General features: G+C 36.4%; 1 protein-coding gene across 1 annotated transcript in view; it reads left to right on the top strand.

The window, feature by feature from the left end:
- The window catches only part of MICU2 (mitochondrial calcium uptake 2), a 150,408-nt gene that overhangs the window by 111,429 nt on the left and 25,092 nt on the right, over positions 1 to 13,887 (top strand). The window contains exons 5-7 of the mRNA XM_059825530.1: positions 2,911 to 2,958; positions 7,142 to 7,224; positions 12,837 to 12,899. Coding sequence (XP_059681513.1) covers positions 2,911 to 2,958; positions 7,142 to 7,224; positions 12,837 to 12,899 — 194 coding nt within the window. The remainder of the gene's footprint in view (positions 1 to 2,910; positions 2,959 to 7,141; positions 7,225 to 12,836; positions 12,900 to 13,887) is intronic.

Here is a 13,887-nt window from a genome sequence, read left to right as displayed (position 1 = left end):
AATCTACACCTGTTCCACTGTTTACCTGAGGTTATTTTAACTACCTGCAAATTATTATTTAAATATCAAGTAGAGGGAAAACTGTTATCAGTCTGGTTTGTAAAACGTAACGTTAGGGAATTCTGCCTTCTAGTGGACAGTTTTTAAATTCATGTCATATTTTGTGGGTATATTTATGATTAATTCAGCAATAAGAATATTGTATTGTCAGCATTTGCTATAAAGTTTGAGGGTAGAGATTTCCAGGGAGGGATAGGGAAGGTTCATTTAGTGTTTAAAAAATGACAGTATTTTGCCAATGCTAACTGCAAATACTTGGCTGTAAGTATGCTGAGTCATTCAACAGTATGTGAAGCTTTTATCTTTTAAATTTTGCTTGCACATGGATATAATTTTCTATGGGTTTGGGTTTTTTTTAAATTTGTTGCATTGCATCTTTTAATTTGAGTAACTTTGTAATGATTACTGTAGAATAAAAAGAAAATTAGCAAAATACTTAATTTACTTTATGGATGAGGTAAATTGGCCATTCACTACAGGTAGTGAATTAGTTAGAAATTAAAAGAAAAATTTTTATGGAAATGAGTCCACAAGTTAAAAAAATCTTATTCCAAATTATTTTAGTATAATCAGTCTGCCAGAAAATGTCAGACAGGCTGTGGATTTCCTTTAAGGCACTGGGACAGGTTTTAAAGAACAATCAAGAAAATTTTTTACATATTTTTATTGTATTTACTTTTTTACCTATTTCACTATAGTGACTTTTCAATCAGCTTACGATAAGATGATGAAAATAAGGTCTGTGTCTTGCCCCTGCTATTTCTTGCAAGGCTCTTCTTTCCAGCCCTCTGCAATTCAAGTGAATAGAGCCATCATGCTTCTCCCTTGAGCCATTAAACAGCGTGTTGTCTTTAAATTGGTCTTTTCTTTACATCCTACCATCTCCATATAAATTTTGCAGATTCTTTCTGCAAAAGTTTAGAAGGTACAATGTTCCCTGTCTTCCCAGGGAGCTAAACTCTCCAGGCACTCAGCATTTTGTATCTCAGTTATTACTTCCTTTTTTTTCTCTGACTTAACAACCGTGATCTGCCATGTTAATATCCTTTCAAATGCTTTGATAGAGATGTTTTTCTTGCATGACTCCTCTGAGTGTGTCATCTCTTCTTTTGTATCCCAAAACTGGGCTCTCCTTGTCCTGTTTTATCTAGCATAAGCTGCTTGTCTTCACCTTCCAGGTCTTCCCTAGACTATCCCTGTGCAGTGCATCTCAAGACAGGCGAGAGATGTCCTTCTCCTTGGCCAGTGATGCTGGCCTTCATTGCTTACTGGTTAAATTTTCAGGCAAGGATCTTTGTGCTGATACCACTGCAGTCCATGACTGGGAGCTGTTTTCTATATAGACTGGAAAAGTTACCTCCTTGTCTTCCTTTATATTCTTCCTTTAAACATAGGCATATACGCTAAAAAAATGGGGTAGGAGTTCTTTCTCTGTTTGTTTGGTTTCAAATTTGTAGAAAACCTGGTCACTTTGTCTAGGAACACAATTCCAAGTTTTACAGCAATGCAAATAATAATTTATATTCTTGCAGTGGCATTAACCCTAAAAATTGTCAGCAAAACTAAATCTTTGAGATGAAAGTATTTTTTATTTCCACAGTGTATTGTATGACTGTAGTACTGTGCTGATTTACACATGATGCATGCTGGATAATAGGGTGAATAGCCCTATTTTGATGGAGAGGAAAGCTGAGATCTGGAACCAGAGTGAGTTGACAACAGGATCAGCATTAGACCTCTCTTTAGCTAAGACTTGTTCTCGGATTTTCAGACTCTTGCATTCAACAATTTTATATTTCTAAACTCTGGTACTTGAAGTGTAAAGTCAGTATCTGAGGTCAAATACAAATGCTGTTGGCTCTGCATAGTAATTTATCAGAAGTTAATTGTTTATCACTGAAGCTTAAGTGGATTCCTTATCTGTCAATTAACTAAATATAAATTATAAAAAATAGTTTATCTTTGCACAGATAGGCATGTTTGAACTTCATTATTTTAAGCAGCTTCAGCATTATACAATGTTTAGCTCACAAGTTAAAAGTAGCTCAGTTATTTTGAAGAATTATTTATAAAAAAGCCCTTTACATTTCTTCTCCAAACATTATTGCAGGGCAGATGGTTCAGATTTTGTTGTTTAACCACCCTCGTTATGCGCTCTCTATCTTTAGCCTGTACACTCTATTTTGACGCTATCACATCTTTGTGTTTGTTCAGGCTTTTCACTTAAGGCGGTATTTCAAAGGAAAACACTGGAATTTTCCTTCAAAAGGGGGGAAAATACTTTCACCTTGTAGAAAGGACATGTTCCTATTTAAAAAAAAAAAAAAAGCCTCCTCTTGGCACACAGCCCAGCAGTACTATCAGCACAATCTAGCAGCTTGGCAGCTTTGCGTGTTGCCATGTTCCCCTTGAGAATTAGAGGGAAGCTATTCTCCGCCTTCCCGAGCCTGCCAAAGGATGGAGGGCTTTGATCCTTCAGAGTAACGTTAAAGTAGTTCTCCTCCCAGGTACTAAATGTGACAAAGTGCATTTAATTTATTTGCCTTTATATAAACTTTGAATGTTTTCAGTGAGAATCCAAAGATTTAGTGTAGGCCTTTTGTTAATAAGAAATAAACCTTACTTTCTTGATTAGACATGAACATTGATGAGTCTCTGGATAGGGAATTTTACTTTCAGAGCACTAAAAACAGAAGTAAAAACTTTATTAAATAATAACATGGCTTACTTTAATAACCTATTTAATACGATGTTAAACTACACTTTTTATATTTATAAGATTTGATCTTTCAAGTCTTGCTATAAGTTTGGGGGCTTTTTGCAAGTCATTTTTTAACTCTTTTATTTCAGGGTTGATATCTTATGCAGAGTACCTATTTTTGCTGACAATCCTAACGAGTAAGTATTATATATTTAAAATACATATGCGTAAATACTCAGTTACTAACAGCTTTCCAGGAACTTTTTCTAATATTTTTTAGCTTCTAAATTTCTACATTATAGTAAAATGTAAAGAACTGTTTTACATAGAGTGATGAGGCATTAATAGGAATGGATATAACTTTAACTGATTGCAACTTACTTCCGTAGTGTCATCATTGGTCCATAGCAATGCTTCAAAAATCATGATCATCCCTGCACTATGGTATCAGAAGAGTCAAGAGACTTTGAGAGAGGGGAGACATTGGTTACAGGACCATACAATAAGGGGAAGAAGAACAGTGGGCAAAGATAAATAATTTGTCTTCTGGGTACTAGTTTTAGTCATTTTGGACAATGAGACATGTTATAGCTCATGCAGTGGTGTAAAAAGCTGTTGTGGTGTCTGAAAGGTGTTCAGATATGCAATGGATAGTATACATAAACAGCAGAATTCTGCAGTGTATTTTTGTTTGACTTTTTAATCCTTTTTTTTTTCCTCTGTTCCTTTTGACTTTATTTCCTCCAAGTATTTTGCATGTATTTCTGCCCCTTCCTTTACCTCCATCCTTTTTCTTTATCAGACACTTTTTAAAAAAACTTTTTTGTTTGGTACTTATTTTATCTGCAGACAGCAGGCATTTTTTGTTGTGTGTGGAAGTGATCTTGGATTTTCTGGGTTTCCTCACCCATACTTACTTTGTGCCATGCTTGCTATCTCCCTGTGCTGTTCTGATGAAGTGCAGGTGATGCTGGAAAATACTGAGATTTGAGATAAGATGTGTGCAATAAGCATTATGCAATGAGACCCATAGACTAGTAGTGAAGTAGTCCACATGCACGTCCATGTAATAGTCCACATGCAGTCTTGTTTGACTGACTTATACAGGTCTAACATTTTAAGCTAGGGACAAAACCAGGCATACTAGATCTCATGGTATCAGTCGATGGGGAAAGGAGAGAAGGAAGCAGTTGTTCTTACCCCGATGGACTGTAGATGCTTGAGCCTCATCACTTCCGTGGCTGCGAGGTCCATAGCAGTGACTTAAACAAATTGACAAATTTTCCTTGCTCTAGGAATCCACCCTCTTATGATGTAGTATGAACAAGTAACGTTGGTCTCCAGAGAGTGGAGAGAATATGTCCAACCTTTATAGATAATGACCGTTGGTACACACCTCTCGCACAGTTTGGGTAGCCCTTTTGCAGCTTACATCATTTCTCAGCAGAACTGTGTTAGTTCCTACTATGTGGCATGAAGGGTGATCTCTTAGGAAACTTCAGCTAGTACACAGTATTAAATAGTATATGTGCATCAAGATAACCTATTTAACACACAAACATACTGTTTCACCAGTAGTGACTGTCCAGTGCTACACTCAACTTGAACATGAATTATACCATGTGTTCAAGTGCTTTTTAAAATCAGAAATAATGTAAGAGTCTAGCCCAGTTAGCTGATTTTAAAATGTTTTTTGCAACTCAAAAAAGAAGGATTTTTCTTTTAAAAAAGGACAACCACAACAGACACATTATAACTTCAGAAGAATACCTTAATTAGTTGCAGAAATAGGTGCCAAAGATTCTAGTTCTTTAAAAATCTATGGCAGCTGAAAGTAAATTCATGCTGATTTATTGGCTGAAACAATTAGAAAATTGAAGCAGTATCAGAGCAACTTGTTCCACTTCTCCAGACAATCAAGTAACATTATTTTTCACAGAATTTATATAGGAATGTATTGAACCGCAAAAACAAAGGCACCTTTTGATGCAGGATGAAAATGCAATGCTAATGTTGCTGCTTTGGTTACGCAGAGGGTTATCATACCAATCAGTTTGAAAGCAAACGTCAACAAGTGTTAGTGCCTCTATCTTTGCCTAAGAAGTATCCAATGTCAGTCAGCCCCCAGTTGCACAACCTGTCTCTCTCACTAGTGAGAATTAATGTGAGATTTCTTAAAGCAGCCATTAATATTTAAATGACTTCTAAGTCACCAACAGAGCAATTGGGTAACAGAAAAGAGTCACCAGGTTTCCAAAGTCCCAGTTCCAGGACATTGCTGAGCAGACCATGCTGCCTGTCATACAAAAGCACTGTCTGTAACAACGCTGAACTTGAAAATGTAATTTTGCAGCAGACAAAGGTTTTATTTTGCCCCCAGTGATCCCCTTTTCTCTTTTCTGTGTGCCTTGTATCATCGCGATCTTTTTTTCTTCCAGTGCTGTATTGAATTTCATTTTCAGCAATTGGTTAATGGAGCTTCTGGTAAAGCCCTGCCTGATGAAGCAGCCTAGGAACTGAAGTTGTCACCTTTACTCAAAGCTTCGTTTCAATTAGCCAGTCACACAGGTTGACAGCTTGGTCAGCGCAGGAATATTTGCAGGGGAAGCACCTAAGTCTAACATGCACTCACAGCCAAGATGAAGCTCTTCTGTTCAGATTTTGGAATTATGCCAGATTCTAATTAAATACAAATATATCTGAGGTAGTCTTTGAACTATGCTTATTTTACGAACACATACTTTTGGGGTTACATCATATCAGATACGTATGTCATCTCTGAACAGTATAAGCAGCTTTAGGTCCTATATTTTCAGTAACAGCTCTCTTATCTGAAAATTGCAACACAGATGGTATGAATTACTTTTAAATACATCAATTACTTTTATTCTCTAAATATGTTATAGGGTAGGCTCTTCTTGCTTTTGTACTAGTAACACAAATTTAGTGTGTGGCATTTCCATGGAAAGGAAGAGAGTTTTGATTATTACAACCCAGTTGCTGGGGAAGGGCTCTGCTATGCAGATTGCAATGGTATTTATAAAATATCCCTGCATCACAAGATTGCTCCACAGAGAACGTTAGTTGGCTGCTGAAGATGCAGTTATTTCTAAAATTGTAAAAATAGTACTTTCTTTAACCATCTTGTTATCACTTAAAAGGAACGGGATATTTCTTTAACTTGTTCCCTTTGCAGAAAGATTCTCTAAAAAAAAGCAAGACTTAAAACTTTACAGGATGGAGCTGGAAGAATATATTTCCAAAAGAAAAACTCTGAAGGCATTAGAGTTTTTTTAGAGATACTGCTTCACTGCCCCCGTGAGTCCAACATTGTTCTTGGAAACATTAATATTTTCTAGAGACGATAATTCCGTGGCTTTCGTATTAATGCCTGACTTGACTGGGTTGTGGAAGTAATTCACCTGCTCCAGAAATTACTGGTCTAAGTGCTTGCTACTGCAGTGAACTGTAACTACATTTCAGCGGCATGCTGCTCCTGTGTGGGCTTGCTAATGAGCGAGGCCACCTCCTGTAAGCAAAGTAAGATCAGGAAATTGTGGGAAGGAGCTCGAGACACACCGTGTTTTTATAGCTCCTGCAAGACTCAGAACTCATTACATTTTTGTGTTGAAAAGAAACATCCACTCAGTGAAGGAAATGCAGGGTAAAATTGTATAAAATTCCTGAAAAAATCAGCTTGATGGGAGTCATACAAAACATGCTTTTGTCCAAAAAGGCCAGAAAGATTGGTTTATTACCTCTCAGTAACATTTGAGTACATTGTTTAGGGAGGAAGGAGAAGGGAAGAAAAAAAAGGCCTGGGGCTAACACAGCGGGAGCAGGAGCCAAGAGAGCTGGCCCCAATTACAAGATCGGTCTGTTTGCTAGGGAAGACTGCAAATACTGGCATACAGTAATGCATGCAAGAAGTACCTGAGGAGTACACTAGCTCTTTCATGCAGTTTGGGAGTAAGTATTGGTTTCTCAAGGCACTTCCCAGTCTTCTCACCTGAAAAGGAGCTCTAATAAACAAGGCAGACCTAGACTTCAGAAGTGACATGGGATTATGGAGACATCTATAGAAAATATCTAAGACCAGGACAGTAAAACGTACAACATTTTCACAGTTGTTGGGATCAGATGGACATTCATGGCTGTACTTAGGCACTGCTGGCATTTCTTGCTTTGCCATAGCATTAATTAGGTGTTTAAAAAGGTTGCTTATATTGGAGGAGGTACATATGGTTTACTGGAAATATCATGTACATGCATAACAATGGAGAACTGAACCATAGGCAATATTCCTTTTGCATTAAATATTTAAGTACTAGTGTAAGTGTGTGTGTATTTGCAATAAAGTTATTTCACAATTTGTTGCAGAGCCCCAGACTGGATTTCAGATTGCCTTTAAAATGTTGGATACAGATGGCAATGAACAAGTTGAAAAGAAAGAATTCTTTAAGGTATGTGTATTTATATGCATATTACTTTTAAAGCGTTTAAATAGTTCCATGGGTTATATTTGCTAAATTAAGATCCATTAAAATCTTCAAGACTATTTTTTAGTCCAATCTATGATCGCATACTTACTAAAATACTTTATATGAAAGGAGCACATACTAAAGCATTGCTATAGAAGTACTTATCATATTAGAATCCACTTTTATAAATGTTACCTGTGACTTGTATCTAAAAAGCTGTTAGTGGGAAGGTAGGAGCTGGTGTACATCCTTTAATACCATGAGCCAATTTAAATAATCATCTGGAAAAGTCTTTTATTTTCTAAATATTTTGAATAATTTCTTAAATTCACCACCCTCTCTTGGTTTTTTTATTAATTTTGTTTGCTGTTGCACAGGGTTTTTACCAATTCAGACTTTGGAGAGTAACAGCAGTTTTTCCCATATTTTGTATAAATATAGAGGACAAAGGCAGATGCTTTAAAAATGAAGAAAATCTTGCTCTGATGTTTTAAAGAATAGGCTTAATTATATAGCTTATTCAACTTTTAAGTACTTAACAGGAGACTGTTAACTAAAATACTTGTTGTCAAAAGTTGAATGCAAAATTAACAAACATAATTTTTAATAGACTCCCTCAGCTTAATTCAGATCATTCATATTGGAGGTGACTAGAGAGACAATTTTATAAGAAGCTGAAATGGCTAGTACAATGCAAATTATTTTCTGTCACTAGGATAAAGTTAAAGATGATCATTAATGCAACACCCCTAGAGAACCATAGACTCTAAAACTTATAAAGATGCACCTGTTGATAGCGAAATTACCAAAAATTTATTTAAGTGTACTTTCATAGCCTTAAACTCTGAATTAATGATAGAATAGCTGTTAGCATGTGTTCTGCTTGACAGCCATTTTTTCAATGAATTGTCTCTTAGCAAGATTACAATTGATGAGTTGTAGTTAAATATATTTTAAAATACTATAAAAATACTTTCAGACTTAGTAGTACTATTTGAAAATAATACTTGAAATTAGACCATTTCCCAAGACAACATTCCCAGAAGCCCCTAACTGAGCCTGCAGATACCCTACACTCATTTGTTGCTACACAAAATCTTTTAAGCTTGAAGAATTTGCTCTGTTAAAATGTTAATTATTCTGCTGATTAAAAAGAAATCAAATTCTAACTAAAGCCTTTATTTTTAACCTACTAAACCTGGTACAATCCTAGTGAATTGTTATCAGAGAAGCAGTGCCCTGATCACCGAAATGGGTCTGTTATGGCTGTATTGTTCATCTGCAAAACAGTATGTTACAGGGGAAAGTAAGTCCGTGAACAGAAGTGAACATGTTCAGCCTGTAGTGCCTCTGCACCAAAACGCCATGTTAGCAGTACTTCCTTTAAATAGGTACTGTGTCAATTACACAAATAAGGAGATTCTTGCAGAAATACAGCACAACTTTCTTGGGGAGATGTACAGTATATCATATCTCTAATATACGTTACCCATTTCCAGTAATTCTAATTGCATCAGCCAGTATGTACAACAGAAAGTCATCAAAAGTAAAGGTGAAAACATTATACAAATCATTAAAAATAATTTTATTTCTGTAGAGGCAATCAAACGAAAATTATTCTAGTTAGATAGATTGTTACTTTGCATTTCCTTTATGAGCTGTATTGATAAATTAATACAGAGTGGTAAAAAAAAAAACCATATAAATTGCTATGTCAACTCACAAGAATCATTAAATTCAAAGAAGTCCCACAGGATGCAAGCTAGTCAAAAGATGAGTTTTCTCACATGACTGTTTACTTAACATTTATAAATGGTGACTATTTTAAAGCAAACCCTGATTTTTATAGGTTAGGTTTAAAACCAAAATTTTTTGAATGTAAGTATCTGGAAAAATGTGTGTGTTAATCTCTGTATACTCTAGTGCTGTATGTAAGCATCATAGAAAGCTTCTGTATATCTAATAAGTTAGTAAATTGTGTGGCTAATCTGTCATTTGTCTTGTCCCAGTTGGCATCTCAGGAAAATACGTCTGAACTATTCTGTAGTTATTTCCACACTGTATTTGACAATAATACCAGGAAACTTACGTAAGGAAAGGGCAGTGGAAAAGCATAGCGAAGAAGTTGTAGTTCGGAGGCAGTTAATGTAAGCAGGATGTGATAGGAAAAGAAATTTCCGTGCTACTTCATTCTCTTGCTTTGTCACCTCCTCTTCTCCCTACTCCTATCCATTATCTACTGATTAGACATCTATGTATGTCTATGTTATCTGTTGATCTAGACTGTAAATTCTTTGAGGTAAGAACTTTGCCTTTTTGTTTACAAAATGTCCATCATTCTTTGAATTGTGTATATCTCAACTCTCACGTGATACTGGATAAACAGGTACAAGATGTGTCATCTGTATCACTGAGGAAAGGGAGAAGGGTGACAAGCAGACTCTACAACCCAAGTCCTTAGTGCCTGCAGCATGTGTTGGAGATAGGTCTGAACAGCCTATGTGAATCAGACACTGAAGGAGTGTGAGATGCAGGATTTCCCAGTAGACTCAGTGCTCTTCACTAACATAAATGAATGTTCAGGAAAGGAGATCTTGAATGCAATTCCATGTTTTCAACGAGAGAGTTTATCTTGTCCTCCATAGCCTTTCCATTTCTGTGTACCATTTTCCTCCTTTCCAGTAGGAGTTAAAAGTTTGTCCCTTCCCAGGTACAGACTCTTGTTCTCTCTCCTCCCTACTTCTTTGTATTCAAGCCAGTCTGTTTTTAATTTCTGCTTCATCCATGTTTCAGTGGTAAACATTCACAATACAAGAGACATTTCAGTATTAGGGCCCAGAATCACAGCAATCTGTATTTTGAGGTGGGCATCTGCTTAGGGCCCAGAATCACAGCAATCTGTATTTTGAGGTGGGCATCTGCAAGGATTTGTTGCTTTGCCCTGCAACTCCAGGGTGAAGACGACGTGGTAGAAATGGCATGTTCACAGATGTTAGTTGCCATCCTTTAATCAGCCCCTGCCAGAGTGCAAGGAATTGTTTCTCAGAGCCTTATTACCTGCATCTTTGTGGGGACAGTAAGATACTTCTGTGAACTCTGCATTTCCAAGACATTCACATGAGACTTGGTGAGGGGGATTTCCAGACATGTGCACATAATGACCCATGCACATTAATCTGAGACCTCCCATCAAGAATAAGGCTACCAAAGATCCCAAAATCCCCAGTAAGTGAGGAATTTCCCTAACTCTGTCGTGATGAAAGATTTCTAAGTAAAATTAATGATAGTTCAAAACTGTTGGGAATGGAGGTGGGATAACTCTGGTGGCACATGCAAGAGCTATGTGATTTAGACTTTCTAATAGACTGTCTTTATACACTTGTCCTGGACAGCAGATACCACAAAAAAATCTTGTAGAGGTTCATCTATGGCTGAATGAACCAGCACCCAACACTGTCAGCAGTTGTGGTGGTTTGGTACAGAACACCTCTGCAGTCCTAGAACATCCACAAGCACTAACTTCTCTTAAACAACTGGAAGATGCAAAACCACCTTTTTCTTTTTTTAAGACTGACATAGGCTTTCTGCCAGCTCTTGTCTTCTTCAGAAAAGATTACTTTTTAGTATGTCTTTAGTAAAAAGACATCAGTTATGCATAATGGGTCTCATTATCTTTGAATCAGCCATTAGTATCTTGCAGTGATGAACAGATGTAAATATTAAATACAGATAAACGTTACATGGAGTAGTTGAGTATTAGAGTCCATTTCTCGATGGCAGAATTCTTCTCCGTCTGTGAGTGCTGCACTGTGCTGGAAAAAATCTGCAAACTGCTGGAAATAGTTTCAAGCACTATAAGGATTTACATACAGTGTAAGAAAACAATAAACTAAATATTCCAGAACGCTTGTGAAAAAAAATTATACTGTGTCTCTGTGTTCTTTAGTAGTCTCTGCAGATTTTTTTTAAGAGTCATTTAAAAATAAAATCCAAAAGAAAAAAAATAATATTTTCTCTTGTTTGGAAAGTATTTGCAGTTGTATTTTCTGTGTGTGAGCAAAAGATGGATTTTTTCAGGTAAGAAAAAATGTAATTTTTCAGTGAGAATATGGACAAGCAGTTGTGTTTTTATCCAGAGCTCTACATTGCTATCTTGCCGTGAAGAAATTCATAATGCTTTTACTGTACTAGTCAATTGTCTTGTAAGTGATCAAAAGTAAAAATAATTTGGAGAAACTTGGAAGAACTGGTGCTGTTTAATTGTCTTGCTAACAGTATTTATTTTGATAATTACTATCAAGGCATGCCATTTAAAAATAATAATAGAAAGTTACTATCCTGAGGAACTCAAAAACTGAGACTGTAAAAAAAACCAGAACAGGTGAATTAGTCAAAATTTGAAGGCTAAGGGAAGACCTTTGGCAACACGAACAGTTAGCAGTTTTTTCCTACTCACTACTTACAAGCCCATATTGCTTCTCTGAACAACATAACAAAAAAAGGAAAAAAATAAAGCCCTAAGAAGAGATTAGAAAACCCCACAAAATAATGACTATGCAAATTTGGTCATGGATTTTTTTCCCAGTTTTAACGGGCAAGGTGAGGAATCACTCAGAAATGTTTGAGAAACAAACCAGCAGCTTTGAAAACCCTGAGCTTTAAAAGCATCTTTCCTAAAGTCTCCAAATCCAGAGTGCTTGGTATAAGTCCATGTCTATACCTGAAGTGTAATAAGTCCCTTGTTCTTTCATTTTTGCTGTCCTTTTGAGGATTCGTGCAAATGTCTGTGAAAGGTAGGTATACCTTGTGCTATGTTAAAACACTCATTCTCGTGGCAGTGTTGACCTCCCAAGCTAAAATACAGTGAAAGAAACCTTGCAGCTGAGATATACTTGAGGTGCTGCAAATTAATGCACTTTCTATATTACCTTAAAGCTCTACGTGGGACAGTGGAAGTTATGTTTTTAAATGTGAGTCATTTCAGTACTTCTGAAAATCTTAGCTAACGCATTCAAGATTCATTTATTTGTGGGGTGGAGGGGAAACTCAAACCACATTCTGCTTAATGCCAGTTCTGAAAATACGTTTGCTTATTTAATTAAATTATTCTTTGTTGTTAGTTGTATAGTACCTCATTTGAACAGGTATGTTTTTCATGTCTAGAAGATCATGTTTGTATCAGGACTATGTAAAGCTGTCTAGGAGGACAGCATGAAAATCACAGGATAATTTTTACTTCCCGAATGACTCTTGATGTTATACCCCTGAGTTTCAAAATCTTATGGAGTGAATGCTAAGCTTCTAGTGCAAGAAAATCTCCTCAAAAAATAGAGTAAGCACTGGATTGCAAGAGATAGATTCATATGCTCTGCTTGGCTATATTAACCACTGTAGATAAGACATTCCTGGGAAGAAGTGTGTCTGAATAGCAAAATATCCATACGTACGCAAATATTTTGTCATATTTTGCAGAAACATAATGATTTTATAATTAAGAAAAGATGAAATTAATGCAAGTTTTTGAAAAATGAGACTTTTGTAAGACCAAATTTGTAATTTCCGTGTGGTTTTTTTTCATGTTTTAACAAATACAGCTACAGAGAATCATTGGGAAGGAAGATGATTTGAAAACAGCTGGAGATGAAACAGTATTTCAGGTATGAAATAGAGACACATTTTTCTTTACAAAAGCATTGTCGTATTTCCTGTGAACTTTGTTATTTTTTCCGAGTTTTTAGATAAGAATATAAACATCAGTATTAGTGCTTTAATTAAAGTGCATGATTTGTCAACTGCTTTCTAACTGGGGACGAAAAATGTTTGTCACTCTGAATCTCCTGAGGAAATGTATGCAATTAATGCATTTCATTACCGTGTAGTCACTCCGTTGTTTAGTTTCTGTAAGCCTCTGTTTGAAAGTAACTCTCTTCCATTTATATAAAACTCAGAAAAAAGTCTGTGTTGCCATATGAGAAAAGATGGCTTTCCAAACAGAAAATGATACCTTAAACTTACCTAAGTGCTGCTGTTGCAGTAATATCAGCTTATTCTGAGTTGGTTTGAAATTGCTGTAATTGAGGTGGCAAAGGCAAGGATTACTTTAATTAGGTCCACTTCCAGAAAGAAATGGTGTAGATGCAGACCAGAAGAAACAAATTTTAGAGTATGATCTTCCAACTGGGCTAGAGGTTTCACTGGATTGCAGACCATTAGCAAATGGCAAATGCCTCTCATCAATGAAAGGGACAGGTAAATTCCTGTTCTCTTCTGGCTGTTTTCCTCTGAATCCTGCCAGTGTAACCTACCTTCTTCCCAGGTGGAGTCTTTGCCAGCTGCCATTTCTTCTTCGGTCTGTAGTCAGCACAGAGACAAGATACTCTGTAGCCTGGAAGAGATTGAATGAGACTGAAAACAGAGAGGGGGAAGTCCTGAGCATACTGAAAACACCTCAGAAGAAGCTGATGAACCAGGACAAAGGAGGGGGAGAGTACGGATGGATTATCTCCAGCTATTACTAAGGTGCTGCTTGCATGAGCAGCACTACTTCTGTTGCTTGCTTAAATTGGATGGTATAGCTGAAGGATATTTTTCTCACCACAAACTTGCTTTCAGTTGTAAACTGAAAAAGGGTAATTAGGCATGAGG

Source organism: Gavia stellata, chromosome 1 (assembly GCF_030936135.1).
Source record: "Gavia stellata isolate bGavSte3 chromosome 1, bGavSte3.hap2, whole genome shotgun sequence".
Taxonomy (NCBI): domain Eukaryota; kingdom Metazoa; phylum Chordata; class Aves; order Gaviiformes; family Gaviidae; genus Gavia; species Gavia stellata.
This window is presented reverse-complemented; position numbering and strand designations above follow the sequence as displayed.